At 35.9% G+C, this 23,406-nt stretch overlaps 5 protein-coding genes across 7 annotated transcripts in view; 2 read left to right on the top strand and 3 right to left on the bottom strand.

Annotated features, from left to right (window-relative positions):
- Positions 1-791, top strand: part of LOC110114264 (serine/threonine protein phosphatase 2A 55 kDa regulatory subunit B beta isoform-like) — a 30,639-nt gene extending 29,848 nt beyond the window's left edge. For all 3 annotated transcript variants that reach the window (XM_020847097.2, XM_020847089.2, XM_028697642.1), the window contains one exon: positions 66-791. In XM_020847097.2, coding sequence (XP_020702756.1) covers positions 66-202 — 137 coding nt within the window. In that variant the 3' untranslated portion in view covers positions 203-791. The remainder of the gene's footprint in view (positions 1-65) is intronic.
- Positions 792-3,114: 2,323 nt separating this feature from the next.
- On the top strand, positions 3,115-7,007 carry LOC110114293 (60S ribosomal protein L35a-3). Its single transcript, XM_020847132.2, has 5 exons — positions 3,115-3,332; positions 3,422-3,457; positions 3,553-3,781; positions 3,934-3,976; positions 6,792-7,007. Exons 1-4 carry the CDS (start codon positions 3,130-3,132, stop codon positions 3,973-3,975), a joined length of 510 nt encoding a protein of 169 aa, XP_020702791.2. The 5' UTR covers positions 3,115-3,129; the 3' UTR covers position 3,976; positions 6,792-7,007.
- Positions 7,008-7,083: 76 nt separating this feature from the next.
- On the bottom strand, positions 7,084-8,059 carry LOC110114276. The gene is made up of 3 exons (XM_020847115.2): positions 7,704-8,059; positions 7,440-7,457; positions 7,084-7,360 (listed from the first exon to the last, which is right to left on the bottom strand). Exons 1-3 carry the CDS (start codon positions 8,053-8,055, stop codon positions 7,173-7,175), a joined length of 558 nt encoding a protein of 185 aa, XP_020702774.2. The 5' UTR covers positions 8,056-8,059; the 3' UTR covers positions 7,084-7,172.
- A 4,529-nt stretch (positions 8,060-12,588) lies between these two features.
- On the bottom strand, positions 12,589-14,553 carry LOC110114324 (protein WHAT'S THIS FACTOR 1 homolog, chloroplastic). Its single transcript, XM_020847177.2, has one exon. The coding sequence runs from the start codon at positions 14,364-14,366 to the stop codon at positions 12,771-12,773; it is 1,596 nt and encodes a 531-aa protein (XP_020702836.1). The 5' UTR covers positions 14,367-14,553; the 3' UTR covers positions 12,589-12,770.
- Positions 14,554-15,768: 1,215 nt separating this feature from the next.
- LOC110114315 lies at positions 15,769-22,380 on the bottom strand. The gene is made up of 3 exons (XM_020847164.2): positions 21,924-22,380; positions 16,171-16,286; positions 15,769-16,042 (listed from the first exon to the last, which is right to left on the bottom strand). Exons 1-2 carry the CDS (start codon positions 22,310-22,312, stop codon positions 16,181-16,183), a joined length of 495 nt encoding a protein of 164 aa, XP_020702823.1. The 5' UTR covers positions 22,313-22,380; the 3' UTR covers positions 15,769-16,042; positions 16,171-16,180.
- Positions 22,381-23,406: the final 1,026 nt, after the last annotated feature.

The following is a 23,406-nucleotide window of genomic DNA, read 5'->3' on the forward strand; positions in this document are numbered from 1 at the left end:
ATGTAAAATTTTGACTCAGTTCGTTTTTAACCTATTTTCATTTGTCTTACCTAAACCCTAAACAGGATCTGAAAGCCCTGGTGCCGATGCCAATGGGAACTCTCATGACTTCACAACAAAGCTTCTCCATCTTGCATGGCATCCAAACGAAAATTCAATTGCCTGTGCGGCTGCAAACAGCCTATACATGTATTATGCGTAGGGATGGATGTGGAAGAAGATATTATGTTTGGTGAGAAATTTTTGTTGTGAAAGGTTGCTTTTGATGGAAAAAGGGGCTGTTTTCTTTATCATGCCTTTGCAAGGGAGCTGCAGTAGGTCTTTCATTTAGATGTTCGTTCACACGTGACCCCTATCAGGGCCGGATGAAGCTGTCAAAATCCAAGTGGAAGTTAAATGTCTATTGTTCCCTGGAAGGGCAGCTTGGTTCTGATTATTTTATTTTAAATTTTTATTTTTGCCGTTTTCCATTTGGAAGAAAAAGAATCGGAGGGGGTTCTTTCATTATTATGAGTTTTCTTTTAGATCCCAATATGTGATTGTAGCTTTCCAACCAAACACCAAAGTTTGGCCAAGAACACTTCTTACTTGAGTGCGCTGAAGAGTAATGCTGAGCTTGGGGGCATTAGAGACTTGTATTGGTGTAGGAAGGAAACCCTTTTGAGTTTTGTGCATGTGGTTATCATTATTATAATTCTTCTCCAGTTTCAGCACTATCTTTTTCAAACAGAATTGTTTTTTTTTTTTGGACATTTAGGCTATTTAAGGTAAACTCACACATACAACGCATACACAAAGACTCAAACAGAATGGTCAGCCATAAATTCTTTTCTGACCTGCTGTGGGAATCAGGGCTATCTATTAAGAATTTTGCCTGACTCTACTGAACCTTTTTAATTACTAGATTGATATTTTATGAATTTTAGGCTAAATTTACATGAAGAAATGCAAAGCTGTGATGAATGATGAAAGAATTAGTGAGGTCTGTTGGTCTGTTCTAGTTTTTCCCTTTTAATATAATTTGTATACTGTCGCATATAGAGCACAAACAATATATCTTCTAATGCTAGAATCTTGTCTTTTGAATGGCCATTTGTTGCTGAGAAACCTTTCTGGAGCTCTGTAAATGAGGTATTTGTAGCACGCATTGTGCCAAAATGTCTCTGGTTTTATATTACCTTTCCTACAGTCTGTTTATTGATCTCACTTTGGACTCTTTTGCAGGTATCCACTCAGTGCTGTTAGGCGACTGCAAGCAAACAATCCAACAAGGGTACAAAAAAGAAAATAAAGATAAAAGAAACCATGTGTAGTATTTGCTAAAGAATAAAGTTTTATTCTTTAGCAAAAGCAATGGCATTAAATAAAATCATGATAAGTAAAATAAAAATATTAAGGCAAAAAAGTTCAATTATGCTATCTGGGCTTTGTTTGGGACAGTTTTTTTTTTTTTTTTGCTCCTTAAAGCAGTTTTCTAGTACAAAAAATTTAAAAATTTTGTAATAGAAAATTGCTTCAAGTAAAAGAAAGCTGTCCCAAACGATTGAACTGAACTTCCACCAGTCAAAAGATACCATATGACTCTTTCAGGAGTGGGTTGTACAGATGCCTTTCATGTTCTAATTTAAGCGGTGGTGGGGAAATTGAGCTCAAAGAATACATTAAAATCTAATAAGACCGAACTGCTGGTAGGGTTATTTTGGTTTGATTTTAAGAAATATGTGAGTTTGGCTCTGTTCGGAGAAGAGTAACCACCGGTGGCAGAAAGACTATAAACTAGGTACTAAATAATGTGAAAATAGCTCAAACAAATTTTCCCTTCATTAATCTTTCTCTCCATGATTGATCCATGTTACAATTTTCTAACAGTACATATGATGAATAACATAATTGCAAGGGGTTCCTATGGAAGTTTTATTTGGTCCGGTGAACGTACGTAGAGTTATGTTCGGCCGGCACTAAGATCGCAGGCACAAAACGAGAAATAAGGTGCAATAGCAATAATAATGAGAGATACCATTATGTGAAGATAAAATACCGAGTAATACCGAGCAATACCGAGTAATCCTAAAAAATATCGAGTTTTTTTTCTAAAAAAATTCGGTATTTTTTGGGATTACTCGGTATTGATATTCACAGAGCGATATTTCTCGTTATTACCAAACAATACCTAGCACCGACCAAATACCGAGTAACAATCCTTTGACCGAACGTAGAGTTACGTCTGGTCAGAGGACGTAATAAAAGTTCGTTCATATGAGGCAGATGTGTGAAGGGTGACAATTTCATCTAATGTCATTTAGAATTTTCTTTTTAATTGACAAAAAAAAAAGGAAGCTTAATTACCTCAACAACACAATAAATGTCTTAGCAAGGGTGATATGAATTTTGTCGAGCACTTTGGGTTGTTTTGGTTGTGCTAAAATGTTACAGGTAATTAAATTAAGAGGGTAAAAGAGGACGAGCCTATTGACTAGTTAGTAATCCACAAAGCCACTACCAACTCCTCGTTAAATAGGTAGATCATAATCCTCACCAATACCAATAAACAGGATATTATTGGTCTTAACAGTGCTCCCGAATTGAAAGTCGCATATTTTAGATAGATTGGCATTAGATTTTCCTCAAAATCTTTATGTAAATTGGCCCGTTTCTCTTATAGATCAATTCGTTGATAGGCTTAATTAGACTTTCTTTCTTTTCTACTATCTAGATTTGGTTTAGGGTTCATTTAACTTGTAAAATCTTAATGTATTCTAATGGCCATTTTTTAATCAACAAAACAAATTACTAGAATAATTATTAATTTTAGTAGTTTTGAATATAAAATAATGTTAAATTAGTTTTTTTTTTATTAACGGCATTGTAAGTTAATTACTTTGGAATAAAAACTAATCAAAATCATATATTCATAAACCCCTTCAACTTATTCTTAGATTATACATAATATCAATAATTTTGACCTATCATCCTTTGCCGTAAATTTTGGAAAACTAAAATTTAAAATAATTAATGATACACATAATTTTTTTAAAATTTGATTATTATTAATATTGCTCATTCAAAATAAAATAAATAGCTTATATTGACCTTTGTCATTCAAAATGAATTGTTTATTTTTTTCTGACAATGATAATTAGTGTTAATCCAATCTTTATATATTTGAGCGTGGGAACAATCTCAACCGTTCAACGGAAGAACTTCTTCCTCAACAGGTTTCCTCTCAGCTACGATAAAAAGGGGTCATTTACTAGGGCTCTTTTTGATCCGTCTCGCTCCACCGCCCCGTCGCACAGGAAGATGGTGAAGGGCAGGCAAGGCGAGCGCATCAGGTACCCAATTTAGCCACTACATTCTTTTTCCCCCCCTTTAATCTATCTCCTTGTCTTTGCCTCGTTCTAAGCTATCGTCTCTCCTTCAGGCTGTACGTCCGCGGCACGATACTTGGATACAAGAGGCAAGCGTCATCGATTCCATTTTTGTGAACTTCGGTGTCTGACTCTGCGGGTTCACTTTTTCTATATGGATTTGATTACGTTTTGTCGTTTGCAGGTCGAAGTCGAACCAGTATGAGAATACCTCTCTGGTGCAAATCGAGGGCGTGAACACGAAAGAGGAGGTGGGATGGTACGCAGGTAAGAGGATGGCGTACATTTACAAGGCTAAAACGAAAAAGAATGGCACGCACTATCGCTGTATATGGGGAAAGGTCACCCGTCCCCACGGCAACAGTGGTGTCGTCAGGGCTAAGTTCAAGACCAACTTGCCACCGCAGTCAATGGTAAGAATCGAACATAAAAAAACTGCTCTTTTTATTTAAAGCATCTACCTAGGCGTTCTTGGGATTTGAATTTGATTGTAATTGAAATTGGGTGTTTGAATTCTGAATTTCGCTTATATATCTGACTTTTTTTTTTTAATTTTGTAATTTAGGGCCGTAAAGTCAGAGTTTTTATGTATCCAAGCAACATTTGAGGTGAGTTTATTTTGTCTTCCTTGTTGCATTTTACATATGCTTTATTTGGTTATTTGTTTCTTTTCATTATGTTGTTGTTGGTTTTCTGGTTGCCAACTCCAGCAGGACTGAAGTTGTAATTAGAAATTTATTTTGTTTTGTTCAGCGTGGCCCTATCTTATGATAATTTTCTCTTGATTTGAATAACAATTGATGTATACAGAGTGGCACAAAAATTAGGTGAATGGTGCTATGGCTAATTCCTTGAATTATAATCTTTATCATTGAGTTAGCATGTAGAAGTAGCTGATCAACGCATGAACCTTGATCTTCTTTGTCTTCAAATTCATGAACTTGTACAGAAATTAGTAATTCAGGTGTGTATAAGTTGATAGAAATGAACTAATGTATAATTTTCCATCAAGATTCTTAATTCAATGTTGATTTTGTGTCTGTACATGTTTCAATAAGATAGATATGTTGCACCAAAGCCACGACTATATATAGGTTTGATATTGGAGTATTTTTTTTTTTCCTGCGATTCTCTTCATTGAACAATATTGATTGCTCAATTATACTCAGGAATCCTTCTAAGATATATATACAACTATCTCCACTAATTAAAGCAAATGTAGCCCATTCTTAGTAGCACTATTGAAATTGGATTTGTTGCCCGGTCAAAATTGTTCTATGGACGTTTTTTAAAAGCAATGTATGAGTAACACGTTTACAGAAAACTTGAAATTTGATTTAGTTGTTATTTCAACAGTCTTGAAGATCATGATGATTAGTTTGTAAATTGTATTGTATAAGCGCATTCAAATTTGATTTAGTTGTTACTGTTAACTTATATGAATCTCATTTTACAAGTGCATTTCATATTGTAAATTTCTTGTGGATCTTGTTAGATTTACTTGATGTATCTTTGAGAATTCAACCAAGTTAACATAAAAAGTAAAAGGGGAAATTACATACATAACATTTTATAAAACTAACACCAATAATAATTCTCCTAAATATTGAATAACACAACAAAACCTCAACTTTTTTTTTTTATTAAACTCTCAATGGTTTAGCTGTAACACACGAAAATATATATGTTTGATAGTTCATTTTAAAATCCTAGATGTTAGTTTTATAAATAAAGAAAATTTTGGTATTATGAACATAAATATTTCCAAACTAAAACCACCTTCACCTAATATATGCTTATTATCATACATGTTTTATTTGGAAATATATATACCTTGTTAAGCGACTTTGCCATATACCTAACTAAACTAATGATTTTATAAATTATGCCCTATTGGTTTTGATGTCCTTTTTATACTAGAAATATGGATTGGTTAATTATAAGGCATGTTCCTAGTTAGGAACACATAAATATCCCCAACTAAAACCACCTTCACCTAATATATGCTTATTATTTGGAAATATATATACCCTGTTAAGTAACTTCGAGTATACCCGACTAAACTAGTGATTTTATGAATTGTGCCCTTATTTGGTTTGATGTCCTTTGTATACTAGAAATATGAATTATTTAATTATAAGTCATGTTCCTAGTTAGAAAAACATAATTGTAAGCTATTAATTAATTTATTAGTTGTATCTAGGGGTGTAAATTAAGGACACTACCGAAAAATTTGGCCTGAACCCGACTCGAAAAATTCGCGTTAGTGTGACCCGTTTAAAAATCAGGTTGTATTCAGGTCAACCTGCTGACTTGGAATCGACTCAAGTTCGACTCACGTCTGTATTTGCGTCCCCATCCAGTCCTGCGTCTGCCTCCCTGTCCTGCATCCTTGCCTCACACTCGCGCTTGTCGCTCGCATAGTCTCGCTCACCCGGTCACACTGCGTCCCCGTCTTGCTTGTCCTCCTGCATTCGCCCGGGTCGGTGGGTCGGTCATGTCGAGTCGGATTGTACTCGGGTCGAGTTTGGGTCCTAGTTTATGATTCATTTACCTAGTCGGGTCGGGTTCTAGTTAGGCGAGCTAAAACCGGGTCAATTTCCGGTTGGACCCGAACCCAACCTGAAAATCTATTTTGACATGGATTAAGTAATTTTAGGAACAGTTTTCTGGCTCATCAAAGTTCAAACAACTCACTTTTCAATACATTTTATTCACTCCATCGTTTCATTGTCTTTCTTCTGCTTATGCATGTTTACCTTCATATTAGGAAAAAAAAATGTATGCCGCAGTCATTTTGAATATTTCAACCGCAATATTCAATTATATAATTCTCAAAAAAAAAAAAAAATCACATGGTTCATTTGGTCTGTGTGCTTTTCAATTAATTGTTCTTAGGAAAATCGATTTCATAATGTATCATTTTGACTTAAAATCGGAGCGGTTCTTTGAATTTGTCTAAAAGATTTTAAGCTCAGGTTTCATTATTCTTTCATATCTTTTTTGTTTCCTGATTATAGTTTTAAAAATCTTGAGAACTATCTTGAAAAAAAGTCCAAATTAAACAGTTTCTTGTAATTATCAAATCCTAATAAATTTGGTTATAAAAAGCTCTGATCGAAAAAATTCCGAAAATAGTAAATAGTTTAGGAAAATAAAAATGTGGCTGCTGCATTAAAAAAAAACCAATACTGTATGGTCTGAACTGCTGCATAGATCCCCGCGTTGTATACATCATGGAGCAAATAATCTTCTATACTGCTTCATAGATTATTGATAGTTATTTACATTTGATGTTTTATTTATTGTTTTGCTTTATTCCTCGCGACAAAATGATTTTGATGGCTTTTAATACCCCCCTTTTTTTTATTCCCTTTCTTGGGTTGCTGTGGTTTGCTAAATACTACTTTTGATCTGTTTCAGGTGCAAAGTTTTCTTTATGCATTACTCATTCAGTTGTGAGGCTTTGGAGGTTTTAGATCTACCTGTCTTAGTATTGCCAAACTCTTTTGGATACTTTTTGTTTAAACATTTCAGTTTTTTTTTTTTTTTGTGTGTGTTATGGATGCTGTTGTTGCAACAATTGATCCATAGTACTTGAAAGCTTGGCATTAATATTGATTATCCAGAGATTGTTTTCATTACAGTGATTTTTAATAATAGTTTTTCTATGTATCATGACACAAGCTTGTAAGATCACTGAATTTACGAAGCATCAGATTAAAATGTCGAAACACTTTATTAAATCCATCAAAAGTCATAACAATGGTTTGCTGTAAAGAAATAAGATGGATAGACAAATATCTACACAGAGGACTGCTTTTCTGTGATATCTGAAAGAGATTTAGCTGCGTCTTTCTTTGAATAATTGATTTTTCTCAAAGCTCCCCTCAGCCCCAACACGATAAAGAGATTTGTAAGAGTAAGCAATGACTCTGCACCACCATGCAGCCAATCAACATTGGCCAATGAGGTCCCATACTCCAGCTTTGCTGCCAACAGCAACTTCAATGTTGGAGAAGAATATAACTTTTGAATCAAAGTATGAGAAAAAAAAAAAAAAGAATTTACCATAAATTCCAGCAGGTACTTGGTTGATGAACAAGAAGAAGAAGCCATGGAACATAATAGGAGAAGGTTAGTTACTGTTTACAAAATGATATATTATTGGTAAAAAAAAATTATGATTTCAAAATCATAAACCTCCTAAAAAGTTTCTATATATAGGTAGATTTCACCTATTTTCAAACGCATAAGCAAACATCAAAAGCAGCAGATAGAACAAGGAGAAAGAAATGAACTTTTAAGAAAGGGAATAAGGAAATGAACATATACTTGTGGCGCCGACGAAAGCGAGCAAGAAGTAGAAACCGAAGAGAGTGAGTTTGGGGACGGTTTTTGACCTAGTGATGTAGTACAGGAAACCGAGGTAAGGGAACAGCGAGATTGCGAAGAGCTGAGAAGCTATGCTCTGTGAATCGACTGCCGGAGACCATGGATCCGTGGGCAGAAGCCCGCATACAACAACTTTAGAGCTATAAGCGCCGACAGTAGGGCTTGGCGTTCTTCCGAATCGCCCATTTCTTCCTCTTCTTCTTGTTCTGATCACGAGGGTTCTGATGAAACACCGTCCTATCGATTGCTCCGACGGCAGAGCGGAGAGCATAAGTTTGCAGGGAAGGCTCATCTCATTTCCTTATGTGCGGCTGTTGTTTGCTCTCTCTCTTAAGTATATATAATTTTGAATTTAATAATGAAATTCATAATTTCAAATAGAATAAGCTAAATCCAAAATATTTTAAAATTTGAGTTAAATTCGGGTCATGCTATACTAGAAAAAAAATTAATTACATGTTAATTAATTCTTAAAGATGATAAATAAATAAATAATATGATAAATAAAAAGAGTCAACTACTAATTATTTTAAAATGATTAAATTTTCTTATGATGGCACATGAATTTTAATGGACTAAAAAAGAATAAACTCAAATATCTTTTTAATCTTCTAATAAAAATAAGTTGATTGTTTCACTCATGTATCTTTCAAACGGAAAAATAAAATAAAAGAGACTAAGGAAATCTCAAAAGCAAATAATTTAGGCATGTATTTTTTTGTAGGTTCACTAAAATTCTTAGTAGTTGGAAACTATATATGTCTTAGATTTACTTAGTAAAAAAATATTAATAATGTATAAAAAGCAAAAATTACTTTAAATTAATGATACAATACATATTTAATCATTTGATTTAAAAGATTTAGATTGGTTTGGCCCCACCTCTCAATGGAAGTATTAGAGCAACAGCTATAGTCAGCTGAGCAACAACATAGGTGACATTAGTGATGGTGAATGAGAATATGAGCATGTTCATAGGGGAAAAAAAGTTTGTTATTTCTTCTTAAGAAGAAGCCATAAGGTCCAATCATTCTATCTTTCCATCTAATCTATAAGCTTCCCGTTTTGACGAGAGAGAGAGAGATGGCCAGCCAAATATAAAGATATTTTACTCGTATTAACATATCCTAACTCCATAATTGATCCGTATAACCATAAGGAACATTCCTGCATTTAAGCTCCATAACTTTGTCTAAACTGCTCGTTAAGATTAGCTACAACATAAAACAGCATAAAGGGCCAAATAGCTAAAGGGTTGTGAGGTGCAACTGAGTTAAGCCAATAAAAGAACAGGTCCGGGGCTCAGCTCGATAAATGCGAGTTGTGCTCAATGAGATACCTGAGTCAAACTTGATTCATCTCTCTGGCTGGACTACTCAACTTGTGAGCCACTCGTTTAAAAAAAATGATACAAAATAAACTTATTTTCAATCAACAAAATGAGGCCTTGGTGGATAATAGTGCCCCAAAGCCCTACATGGGGTCCTGGTTGGGTATCTATTGGGTACCCATACTTTACTCGGACGGGCTTCGCCCACCCATGGTTACTTTCGGGATGCCGTACCAACCTATACTCACCAACTTTCCATGCTTTTTTAATGCAATCTGCCACAGACTGATGGCTTTGAGGCTTGTTGCCTTTGGCTCTGATTGCAAACTTTCAAGCCGCAAATCAAAATATAACGTAGTCGCAGCATGGTTAAGTTCTACACACTATGTAGTGAAGATTGCAGTAATATAAGATATATGATGATTAGCAATGTAAATCGATTTATCCCTCTACGTTGAGTACCCACCCATATCCACCGACAAGGTCATGGGCATACCTATACCCACCCATACCCATTGGGCATGGATGAGTATATGAGTGGGTGTGACTATGGGTACCCAATGCAGGGCTCTGCAGTGCACCCAATATCTATTGGGTCCCTGACCAGGTAAGAAGCCTGAAACAATTCAAGGTTATGATACTCTTCAAGTGCAGGACTTGAGATTAATTTAGAGTTTTAATCTGCCTTTTCATTCCTCTGTTTTCTTTTTTTAGCTCTTATATAGATATCTTGCATGATATATCATAAAATGTATTCATTAGCCATTTTTGTTGCATTTATTAAGATGCTCTATCGACTGATTGTGTTTTTTTAATTACTTTTTCATTCCTTTTCTTTGAGTTGCATTCATTGTGAGGCAAGTTCTGTGGGTTAATGAAGCAACTATCAACCTAAAAGACAAGTTTCACAAGACCCTAAACAAAAGTGCAACCTTCTCTCTTCAGTTTTTAGTGTATAGAACCATAAAAAGAAACACCACTATTGGTCATATCAAATCTAATTGCAGGTTATTTTTATGAAATCTCCTCCATCCATGTGAAAGCTTCTCATTCTAGTTTAAGCATTTTGAAGCATCATACTCTATACTTCAACCCAAATTTATTTACTTTAATAGCAATCAAACAAACTATTGAGTGCTTTGCCCCTTAAGTAAGCTCATTTCCCCCAACAACCGTAGTGGGGTTATCAAGAGAGAAAAGGTATGGATAATAATAATTCTTGCCCAAATATTGATACATGCTATTAATCTTAAGCAAAGAGCATAAAATGTTGCAATCAATTTAAATATGATTAAAACTCAGGACAGAATTCAATGGCCTTTCTTATATCAATTGTAGATAAATTCAGCTTTGTTTGTAAAGTTATTGAAAAAATTAATGATTTGACTTCAAATCTAAGTGTTTAGGGTAGGTCGGACTGATTTCTCCTCCCCTCTTCGTTTTTGTTGTTTAACTTGGCCTCAATAAGTTATTTTGGAAGAACCTTTCTATTAGATACAACTTATTTTTGTAAAACGCTTGTATTTCTCTTATCCGTCATTGATAATATCATCATATTTACTAATGGCACTCAAAGGTCTCTCAATTCTATATAAATTAGCTCTCTTTTCCAAATCCAAATACTACTTCCACCTCCATAAGTTGTTGTCCTCTTCTTTCCCATCAAGAAAGCTACAGCCACATCAACATCTGAACCTCTTTAACTTTAACAAGGCATCTCATTACTAGTTCTAGGTTATTTATCTTCTTGTACAATTTTTGGCGTCAATGGGACTGATAACTCTTTCAACTTTGAAGTAACAGGATAAGTGTTATGTTGATTTGCATTGTTTCTATATCAATAACTGTCCAGAATTCATCAATTATTGTTTATATTTCTATTTTTAAGGTGAAGGCTCCTTAAAGAATACAACTATGTGGAATTTGTTATGCAATGGAGAGATATCCTTTTGGTCATCTAAATGCCAATGTTGATGCATACTGAGACGATCACCCACTTATTTCTTTACAATATATGAGTGGGGACGTTTTAGGGAAATTTAGAATCACTTTGCTAGTTTTTAAACATTGCTCAAAATTATAATGATGTCATCAAATCTTGTTTCCTAAAGTTGTTAATTGATTTGGTTGTTCTTGTAAGACATACATTCTGTTTATCTGATTTTTGCCTGATTTGTTGGTTTATTTGGAAGACCGAAAATAAGGCTTGCACTATCAATATGATTTATAAAGAGATTTCTTTCCTGAAAGCTACTGACTTGCTCAAAATGGCTGACTTCAGGGGTGTGACCAACTTTGCTTCTCATATTGAACTTGCTGGTTGTACTAAAAACCATCTTTTTCAAACTTAATAAAGTTGGCATATAGAGTAATGTGCTTCTGGCAGTACTGTAAAATAATTGAGTAATGTTGTTTTATCATTCTATGAATATTTTATCCATACTAGTTCTAACAATGCTGAAATCATGGGAGTATTCTTTGACTGCTAACATTCACATTGAGGTCAATATTGCTCTTTTGATCCACTATTTATATAACAATGTGCCTTGAATATAGGACATTTTTAGCATCAAATGTAAATTTAAACATTGACAGTCTTCTATATTGAATCATAAATCTATAATGAAGTTGTTCATTTTCTTGCTAATTTGGGTTTTAATTATAAAGATTGCAAGCCAATGCATGTTAGCCTCATGCGGGTATCCTGATTGGTATCAGCAGCCTAGATAATTGGACTTTTTCCTTATGTTAGAAAGTGATTATTTTCAGTGGTTAAATAGTTAGTTTCACATTTTTATTTAATTTCTCTATTGCTTCTCATGACGTATGTTTTTTTTTTTGCTTACCATTATGCAATTCATTGATTATGATGGGGTATGTATTTGCCTTCCTTACATTACATATGTTGTTTAATTATTTGCTTATATATTCACCATGTCCTTGGCTGGTAATTTATGCTATCTTTGAGTTTTTGAACCAGAAAAGCATTAATTTATTTTTTTATGGTTCAACACTTAGCAGCTATTCAAATGTCTTTGACTCTAATGAACATAAATAAGAGATGGACTTTTTTCCTCCGAAAATAACTGTATTCTACCTTAATTTTATTTTTACATGAACCGCTTTATATAATATTCAAACTGAATATCATACATTGATCTCAATTTCTAACAGATTACATGTAGACTGAGTTTCATTCATTTTTCATGATGATTTAACCATTCACCAGCCATGTGAAAAATATATAAATGATCGAATGGCATATAGAAAATCTTTTAGAAGCCTAATTTTATCCATGCATTTCACTAATAAATATAATATATCATCAGATACCCATTTTTAGATTATAGGCCATTTGAAAGCCTCTGTACTTACATAATGATCTAATATAATTATCTTATTGTGCAATTGAAATCATATACTGTGCAAATTGTAGTACATATTTTCGAAAACATCATATGAATAATAGTATGTAAGCTAGAAGATGCATCGTGATTAAGTCCAAAGATTTCAAATTTTATAAATGAGTGCAAGTGATTCAATAACAAAGTCAGTATGACTAAAGGTGATACTTACATATGCTAGTGAGCGCTCATACAAAAAATTGCACCTTCCCTTTTTTTCCTCTCTCATAGGGCCATTGTTCAAGCCTTTAAGAAATATATTTTAAATAACAATCACCAGCGTTCTCTAGGAGTGCCATCCAGAAATGTAGGAATAAATTCTCTGTCTTTAAATATTTTGGAAGCACCATCAACTTGCACTTCCTTTCTATTTAAACTTAATTTATCACCATCATCAAAATCTGGAGGGGTTTCATCTTCTTCATCACTCCAATCATCTTCATCAAAATCATCTCCTGACTCATTAGCCTCTGCTAAGATGTCATCCACATCAGACCATCCTTTAGAATCATCTTCACCACCAGCTTCCTCCAATGGCACTTTTTTTTCTTGGTTAGCAACCTTCGATCCTGGGGTTCTTGAGAATCTTGGAACAGCGACAAGAGCACGCATCTTTTCCTTGAGCAGCAATAATCTATGCTTCTCAACCAACTGTGATCCGCGATAGGCTTCACGAAGAAAAACAGAATCCCTTTCCCCCTTCAACGACACGTAAAACATATCCGGGTGCCTGATCAGCATTCCCCTCAACTGCTGGGAGAATTTGAATTCTTCCCTGAAGTGGGTCAAATGATCTACTAGTGTCCTCTTCTCAAGTGTGAGACTTAGTATTTCATGTACCACGCCACATGCATGTTTTTCTTTCTCAGCGGTACCAGATCTCAGTTGTGAAAAGTCTGAGTAAGGAGATATATAAGGCATTTCCCTGAATTGAGAAATTCTCCTCGTCTCACCCCTGGAAAGATTTAAACCTCTTGGCAGTTTTACAATTCTGAACTTAGGAGTCCTCTCCATAATTAAGTTTCTCTCCTCCATCTCCCTAATCCTATTCTCTTCTTCAGCAACCTCAGCAGCTGAGATTGCCAAAGCAGGATCCCAAAGAGTCAACTCCAGAGCTGGACCACGATCAGTGAACACCATCTTAAAATACTGAGGATACCTCTGACAAATTGTTTCCTTAAATTCAGATGGAAGACCCAGATCAGTCTTTAAATGTGTGATCTTCTCCAGGAGAATTCTCTTGTCTAGTGACATCATTAACAATTTCCTTAGCTTCACAATACCGGACTCTTCCATCTCATTCCTGATCCTCAACTCCTCCAAATAGACACGTTCAGCTTCAGGCGTCATCCTGAACTTGAGAGAGTAAACTCCTTCCTCAACAATTTCAAAAACACCCGGAAATCTCTTCAAAAGAGCAATGAATCTACGCTTTCTGGTCAGACCAAGATCTCTTCTGAACTTACCCAGATTTTTAAGACTCATTATCCTATCGGGCTGGTTCACAAGAATGCTCCTGATCTTCAGTACCAGCTTCAGCTTCTTATCCCGCTGGATAACGCTATCGAAAGGAACCTCTTTCCTCCACTTAACAGCAGCTTTTATGGGAAAAAAGGTCCATTTTTTATCTCCCTGCACCTGAAATTGAGGCCTCTTCTCTCCCAAGATGGAATTTCGGCCAAAGAATGAGGTGTTTCTGGACGATAAAATGGGACATGAGAGTGGGGTTGTTGCGGAGTTGAAGAGCTTGCAGCGAGAAGAGAACGAGCAAGAGGGAAAAAGGGGCGAAGAAGCTGAAAGAGTGGTTCCTTGTGATGAAATAAGTAGTTTTGGGTCCATCATAGTAGGGTTTGATAAGATAAGATTCATAAAGCAGCGAGTATAACTAACAACAAATTCGATAAGCTCATACAAAAAGAAAACAAAGAACAGCTAGACCTTGAAGAAGAAGAAGACAGCCTTCTCAGTTCCTGATTTCTCGCCGGATTATCGAGAATCTGCGACACTTTCGCTATCTTTGTCGAGCAGACCCCTTCCGATCCTATTTGGAAAACCCCAACCCGATAATTCGACCCGAATCCATTTTATACTCAAAACCCATTACGGACACGAATTCTGACTCGGTAGCGACTTATTAATACGTTTATTTTGATTTATTTTATTTTAATGTTTTGAGATTAACTGCTATCAGATTAACAATATTTTATTGAATATTAAAACGTTTGATTAATAATATAAATTTTAAAAATAGATCAATAATTAAATTCACATCATACTTAAATAAATTAAAATTATTATAACCCTTTTAATAATTAAGAGAGGAAATTGTTTTATTTGATTTTTCTTAAGAAGAGTAAATGAGGCTCGACCAATATTAATTGGGGCCAAATTTAAAATCAATTTCGGGTAAAAAAAAAAAAAAAACTTCAATTTGATTTCAATTGAATTCGAGAAATTTAGCATTTTCTTTATTTTAAAAAATAAAAATATTTTATAAGGGATGCAACTGTAGCGTCATTCATGATTTTTTTAAGTATTTCCAATGTTAAGATTAAAATTACAAAAAAAAAACTATAAATAATTATTGCAGCTATAAAAAATATATAAAATTATTACAAATTATATAATATGGATTTAATATGTTTGGCAGCCACCCCTCTTTTAACCATTGCAAGAATATTATGGCAAAAGTCAATCTAAGATTTAGATTTCGTTTGGGATGACTTTTTTAATGCTTCTTAAAGTAGCTTTCTAGTACAAAAATTTTAATTTTTCTACTAAAATGCTGTTTTAAGAAGCAACAAGAAAGTTGTCCCAAACGAAGCCTTAGGCTTCCATTGAGATAGCTTTTGACAATTGTTTTTTCGATGCTTTCATTAAATTTAGGGCTTAGAAACCGTAAAAGCTGCTTTTGAAAGTAATAAGAAAGCCATCACAAATGAAGCATAAGGCTTCGTTTATGATGGCTTTCTTTTTGCTTCATAAAGCAGCTTTTTAATGTAAAAAAAATTAATTTTTTTTACTAAAAAGCTGCGTTAAGAAGCAGTAAGAAAGCCGTTCCAAACAAAACTAAAATTTGTGCAATGCTTTTTCTTCGCAGGACAAACATTAAGCTCCACAACTTAACAAAATCATCTTATTCATTGCATGAAAAAAAACTCCAGGTGACCTATATTGTTAACTTGATACTGTATTCAGTTGGGCTTCAAAGTTGATAGCAAGATAACATGCTGTAGCCAATCAAGACTGAACTCAAAAAACTAGAGACAACTTGGAAACATGAAAGCCATTAAGATACCTAAGAATTCAGAGAATAGAGACAGATTGGGATCAGAAATTTACAATAATTGGACTGGTGAATTTAGAGAGATTGAGTATCATCAAAAGACATCAAATATTGCGTTTCACAAGCCACCATAAACGATATAACAAGAAAATAAAGAATGTTCTGTTAAAATGAATAATCTATAAGGATCTACGGATGCAGAAAATCATGGAAGAGTGAATTCCAGAATCATAATTCATCCCATTGATGAGCTCCAATCCTGAAAGAATATGCAAAGTGTTGATCATAGTTGTTTGAAGCTATCATTCTATCTATGACATCATAAACATTAGTTTATATAGGACAGAATACAGTTAACAATTAGAACAGAAATAAACAGACATGTACCTTGTCCTCTTTAAGGCCCTCCAAGAATAGCATTCTCAATGTCTTCTCTACTCAATGCATAACTGAATCTCCTCTCTACATCCTTATCAAGGTTACCAGGTCCAATTTTCATGTACCTTAATTTCAACACATGAAGCCAGTCCAAAGAAAAGAATATTAACAATCGATGATTATTATTCAACAAAGCAGCTGAGCATTCAAATTTATGTAGCAAATAAAAATAATTGCAGATTCTATGTAATTAGCTTCAAAATGATAACAAACAGAAACCTAGGAGAGGCTAGATTAATTAGCCTGGAAACTTTCAGATTTATGCAGCTGACATTTTAAGTCTTTAAGAAATTCACTTCTTCTTGGGTTTATTTCATTGCTTGGACTTTAAATTATGAAGTTTGTTAAATCCATCATTGCTATGATTTAGACAAATTTTTTACTAAAACTCTGTTTTAAGAAACAATAAAAAAGTCGTCCCAAACGAAATCTTAGACGCAAATATTAATTTCAAATTACACAATTTTCTCAAAAGTCCCAAGAACATGATGACTTCATTTTAACACATACAATGAGTGAAAATAAAATCAATATTTTCTCAAACAATCAAATGAGCCCTTCATACACGTACAGTGTAATGCCCACATGTGTAATTAGAATCCAAATCAAAATTACCAAAGCCTATTGAATACTTAGTGTAGTGTCCACGTGAATAGTAAGAATTCGCAATGATATTGACCATATTGTTACAGACATAGCGATCAACACTGAAATGGCTTGCAAACCGTTTTTGGCGAGCTTAGAATGTTTTAATGATAGTTGAGAAGACAATATCATCGGGTTACATGTGAATGGACATGTTATCCATGGTTAATAGTTGTCTGCTAACAACAAGCATCAGTGAATGGCTTAGTAGTTGTCTGCTATTAGCAACGAGCCGCTTGTCCTCTACTGGCGAATGCAACGAGCGTGACGACCATCAACAACAAAAGCCAAGTGGCATGATTTTCATTTGCAAATGGAATTACAGATATGATTGTTGACATAAAGTGCAATGAAGGCACGATCAAAGAGGACTAACTGCAATGAGCGACACATCCATCCTCAATCAATGCAGTATGCAAGACATCTATCAACAAAATGCACAAAGAGCATGTCATCAATTATGAGGAAAGTTTTGTGAGCAAATCATAAATAAATTCAAATTAAATGAGCTGAATTTAAGCCTAATTTATAAATTTCTTAAAGCTATATGATCCTTATTTAATTTAATTGTTTATTTGTAATGGATAATGAAGATCAAAGTCTCCCATTATTAAAATATATTTGAAGGAGGCCTGACCTAAGGACAACCAACTCCCGTTCATTAGAAACAGGCATAGCCCAGACATTCGATGCAGTTTAGCTGTGGAGGTCACCACCAGCAAATTTTGGGATAGTAGATCTACAACAATATTACAACCATCTAGGAGAGAGTGTTTCGTCATTTTATATCCTCTCGTCTATGATCCATACAAAATCAAACAGCCAACAACAAAAATTAGTGTACAAGGCAGAACAGCTAAAAGAAGTTAAGATCATTCAAAATAAATGGACAAATAAAGAGCACATGATAATGGAGAATGCCGTGTTAATGATATGGTGAATGCACCAAGGTTGTCATTATATCCCCAATAGTTGGTGTTGGTTGCTGCTGTGTGGTTGCCTCCTAAATGGTAGCCATTTGTGTCAAAAATTATGCTTAAAAAAATAAGAATTTTATGATCCAAGCAAATTATCCCTATTTTAAAATTCCCTCTGTTGACAATCCAAAAAAATCTTTCCAATGTAGGAAGGATTTCTACATCACGTTGAGATTTAGAACAAGTCAAAATCTGAAAAAAAATTCAAAACTCTCAAACATTCTATTGACAATATTCTAGACAATCTCCTCTGATTGAACTACGAGCTAAATCATTCTGCACAATCCTCTTGATTCTAGGGGATTCCTATATCTTTGTCAAACTTTGGCCTATTAAGGCTCATAGTTCTCCAAAATGAGAGTCCAAGAGGATAAAAACTGTAAGAGGGTAAATATGAAGAAATTTGACTTAGAGACCTTGCATTTAAATAAATGAAGGAATTATTTACATGAAAATGCTTGATTGGCGTACATAATAATCAGATGTCTATGATTCACCATTTAGCCTCAATAGTTGTGCCAAGATAGTTCTAATCAATGTAACCCTGAGGACATAGACATTTAAAATATGTGGATAATAATCAACATGCATTGTGGAGCTACGTCTTTAATAATAATAATCATCAATAAAGCTTGAATTGGTCTATCCAATATGAACCAAACTGAAATAAATCATGTCAGATTTTGCTACATCATATCTTTAAATTCTGATACCACAACTCTCCACCACCAGCATAAAGACTTCAACGAAATCAAGGTATAATGGCAAAGACGAGAAAATGGTAGCAAGAGGCCGCGGAAGTTTCCAACAACATCTAGGAGAAAATGAGAGCAAATTCCAGTCTTCTCCCAATCCAGAAAAGGAATGACCACGGCCAATTTCTGACAACCCTGATGGTACTCCAAAAATGGTGGGTCATGGTGGAAGTTTGTGGAGAGTCATCTCCCACTCAACAACATCTTTTATTATGGAGAAGTTTGATGTGATAAGTAGCCGATGCCCCTTTGGAAATAAAGTGGAGCGATACATACTCTCTAGGGGAGCCTCTATTCATTTATCAAGTGTTGAGGCACTGCTGCGAAGCAATGTGTGGGTCATTGGGGGCCTCTGGGATGATTTAGAGACCCTGAGGCAAGGTAGTGATAAGAGAAGCCATGCATCCACACCGCAATTTCAACTTGTCAGTGCTAGAACAGTAAGGAAACAAGATTCATCAGGTATGATACAAAGGTCCTGAGGTGTTTGTAATCCGGTGTGATGTGAAACAGGAGTTGCAGCGGCGATTTGTTGTGCGTGTTCGGAGAGGGCATCTTGTTGATCAGATACGCGGCCGTGGAGCTGGCTTCAAGCCAATATTGGGGCGGGACCGAAGCTTTGTGGATGAGCGATCGGAGAGTTTCCACAATGTGACGTTTTTTGCGTTCGGCCACCCCATTTCGTTCTGGGGTGTAGGGGCAGGACGATTGATGCCTAATACCTTTAGAGATAAGGAAGGATTACATCTGATGGTTTGTAAATTCTGTCCCGCCGTCGGTCCTGATGGTTTTGATCCTACTGTTTGTTTGATTTTCTATGAACTTTGTAAAATGTATAAAGGTATTTGTAACATCAGACTTATGCACAAGCGGAAAAATCCACGTATAGCGGGAATAATCGTCTACAAAGATAACAAAGAAACGAAAACCTTGAACGGAGAAGACCGGGGATGGTCCCCATACGTCTGAGTGCACAATTTCAAGTGGTTTGTGTGTTCTTGATTGAGAAGACTCAAAAGGAAGCTTGTGAGTTTTACATTGAATACATGTTATACACGGTTCAGTAGAATGTAAAATACGTAATGTAGGGTTGCGGTGAGAGATGCGTTGCAGAGTTCTGAGATGAGGATGTCCCAAGCGGTCATGCCATGTTGAGGTCGAGTTCTTGGACGCCTGAAAGGAGGATTCGTGATGCTGGGCGGTGGTAGTCGGCGTGATCTTGTACAAGCCGTCGCTACATGGACCTCGTAGTAGCTGTTGATTTGTCGTCAGATCCTTAAAAACAAAACCCGTGGGATCAAAAGTAATTGAAATGTTGTTATCTTTGACGAGATGCGAAATCGAGAGGAGGTTATGGGAGATGTCAGGAACATGAAGTAAATTTGATAAACGAAGCTTACGGTTCGGGGTGGGAAGAATGCCCGTGTCCGAGTGAGCAATGGGAATGTTTCTTCCATCCCCGATGAAGATGCCGTCGGAGCTAGGGTATGGAGTAGATTGAGAGAGGTCGTCGACCGAGTTGGTCATGTGGGAAGAGGCCTCGGAGTAGAGATACCAATCGTATGATGGGGCTTCGGAGTTCGCCACCAGAGCGCTGTTATGTTTAGGTGTAGTCGTCTGTGGAGTATAGTTGGCGTTCATCCGATGCCAGCAAGCGTCGGCCGTATGGCCCTTCTTGGAGCAAATCTGGCAGATGGGTGCCTGCTGCTGTTGTCCAGAGCGATTGTTGGGATTCGAAGATTGCGTAGAACGGCCTCTGGTCCGGCGGCCGCGTCCCCTGCTTGCATACAGAGCGGCCTGTTGCAAGGTGTCGGTGGAGATGCGAGCGGCGTCGGAATTGGCGTGAATTTCTTCACTAATTATCATCACATATAGATTTTCAAGCCGAATAGGGGAGGGAGAATTGCGGATGTATGTCTTGAATGATTGGTACGCCGGAGTTAGCCCGTTCAAGATATACAAGATGATGTCCTCAGAGTCGATGGTGGATCCGGCGGAAGCAATTTGATCGACGAGCTTCTTGATCTCAGTTAGGTATTGGATCATCGAAAGATTTTTCATAGAGACATGGTGAAGCTCGTTTTTGAGTTGAATCACCTTAGATCGACTTGTAGCCTGAAATTGGCTTTCAAGAACTTGCCAAATGTCGTAAGTCGTATCAAGATGTATAATGTAGGGCAACACCGTCGGAGAGATCGTCGAGCAGATCGCCGCCTGAAGGTTCAAATCGGTAATACGTCAGTTCTTGATTAGGGAAGCCGTCGACGGATCAGATGAGTCACCGGAGTAACTGCGAGGAGCAAGAAATTGCTCAAAATCATTTGCGCGAAGGAGCTTGAGGATCTGGTGACGTCAGATCGGATAGTTGTCGGAAGATAGTTGATTCGGGACGAGGGTTTTGAGATTAGAGACAACGAACTTGAGTGAATGAGATATTGGAGAGTTTTCCACCAGAGTGATGGATGGCTGCTCGGTGGCGGAGGAAGAAGCCGAGTGTGAGGTCGTCATTCTTGAGGAGACGAGAGACCTGATACCATGTAGAAATCGTGAGGCAGAGCCTTCGGTTGAGATGCCTTGTCGGAGACGGAGAAGACGAGGGAAAAGGAAGGAGCGGAAATAATATTGTATTATTCAAATGTTTAGTAGGTACAGAGTCTAGTATAAATAGATGAGTAGGGTATTGATGTAGTACACGTGAAGCAGTTTATTGGATACAAATATAACAGGTATTTCCTAATACTAAGCAGCTATCCTAATAATGATCAACCGAGGGCAATGGCGATAGTTACTAGTACTACAGCTTTTAGTTTTTAATCCTCTCAAGATTTATTAACTCTCGACTCACAGGCTTTACTAAACACAACTTCTGGCCAAACAGCCCTAAAGTAGAAGAAGATACACAGTGAAGAAGTGATGTAAATCCTGCATTCCCCAAGATTTAATAAATTCAGAGTTTACTTGGAATTTACGAATGCAGTAAAATTTATGTGACTTAAAAAAATTGACAAGATTTAGCCAAAATTCTACCTAAATCTTAGTTAAATCTTTCAACAAAACAGCCTCCTTAGTTACTAGTGGAAAATATAGTTCATTTTAATACATGAAACATAGAATGAACTTCTGATCCATCGATTGTGTCCTGAATCAGCAAAAGGAAGATGCAATACTTTACATACGAGTGATTCGACCCAAACTTTTATTTCTATTCTGCCTATGTCAACAGTATTGTTGCTATAGTGCTATAAAAATGAATTGCGAAAAATCCAAAGAATTTTATCTATATAAGAAAGAATCTGATAAGAAGAAATTGAAGCTCAAATCAGACCTAATGTAAAGATCAGTTACGTCAAGGGATAGATGAGCGTGCCAGTCCGGCCTCTCAATGAACCAGATAGCACGGTCAGAGGTGCTTTGATTGAAACCTAATTTCTTGAGCCAGGCCTCGATGCCAGGGAGGCTGTGTGAGTAAAGGGGCTTCTTCTTCTCCGGCAGCTTCTTCAGCCATTCCTCCTCGGCAGCGGAGAGCTCAGCTGACGATGGCTTCGAAGAGAATAAAGTTCCACTCCTCTTCCACCGCCGCCGGTAAGAAGCTAGGGATAGGTTTTTTGCCGGAAAGGAGCCCAGAGGACGAGCGCCAACACCAGAGGGAGAAGAATCCGGAAACAGAAGATTACGGAGGACGCCATTGGAACTACAAACTAGTATCTTGCACATTCTGTTTTCACCCTTCTTTTTTCTCCACAAATTTTAACGTTAAAGCCAACGCCTTTAAGGAAGAAGGCGAAGTAAAAAACTAAATAGATAAGATTCTTCTAATAACATTATAGTTGCCAAGAATGCAACAACAACAACAACAACAACAACAACAATAATAATAACATCAAGCCTTTATCCCACTACGTGGGATCGGCTACATGAATCCTTTTTCTCCATTGTGTCCTATTAAAAGTCAAATTCTCGTTTAAATCTAAAAAAAGGCTATTTCACTTGATTTATTTTTTATTTTTTTACTTTATCAAAATGATTTTACATCCAATAATTTTATATTTATCGAGAAATTAGTTAAATCATGAAATTGATTATTTATATTATCATATTATGCTTAAGCTAATGTAGGATCATGCGGTAAAAGCTGCAAGCAAACAGTTAATAATAGAACTGTAATCTGAGTTGCTACTATATTGAGAAAACAAAGTTTTATTGAATATCCAAAACTACTCCCTTCGACTACAAACTTCAGCAAAGTAATTCTTTTCTCAATAGCTGAGGACTAAAACGGCCTAAACATAGAAAAAAAAGGAAAACATGTACGATAATACTAGTAATAGCAACATAATGTGTAGTCGTATGCTTTCCTAACTTATAGAATATGAAACATGTGTGAATACATTAATCCGCCAGGTAATGGTAACTAACATGCTCTGCATCATTCGCCCCTTCTACGAAGAATGTTGATGTCTCCTGAGTCAATAGCGACACCACTGTCATCTAGTGGCAAATATGGATAGATATCTATGACATTAAAAGTATGTGAAGTGTTGAACTCAACGGGTGAATCAATAACATAAGCATTGTTATTGATTTGGCGGACAACAATTAACAGTCCAAATTTGCGGTGGCTGATTTTGAGTATGACTGTTGAGAAAATCATTCCCTTCTCATTCTAAAAAACACTAGATCTCCAGGATTAAAGATTTTCTCCCTACGATGATCTGCTGTTTGTATTTATGATTAGAGTCCTGAAGCTTCAACCTCACGTTCTGTAGCATGTCCAAAAATTGTTCAGCTAGAGTAGCAACAACTTTATT

The sequence above is a fragment of the Dendrobium catenatum genome, unplaced genomic scaffold, assembly GCF_001605985.2.
Source record: "Dendrobium catenatum unplaced genomic scaffold, ASM160598v2 fragScaff_scaffold_986, whole genome shotgun sequence".
Classification (NCBI taxonomy): Eukaryota; Viridiplantae; Streptophyta; class Magnoliopsida; order Asparagales; family Orchidaceae; genus Dendrobium; species Dendrobium catenatum.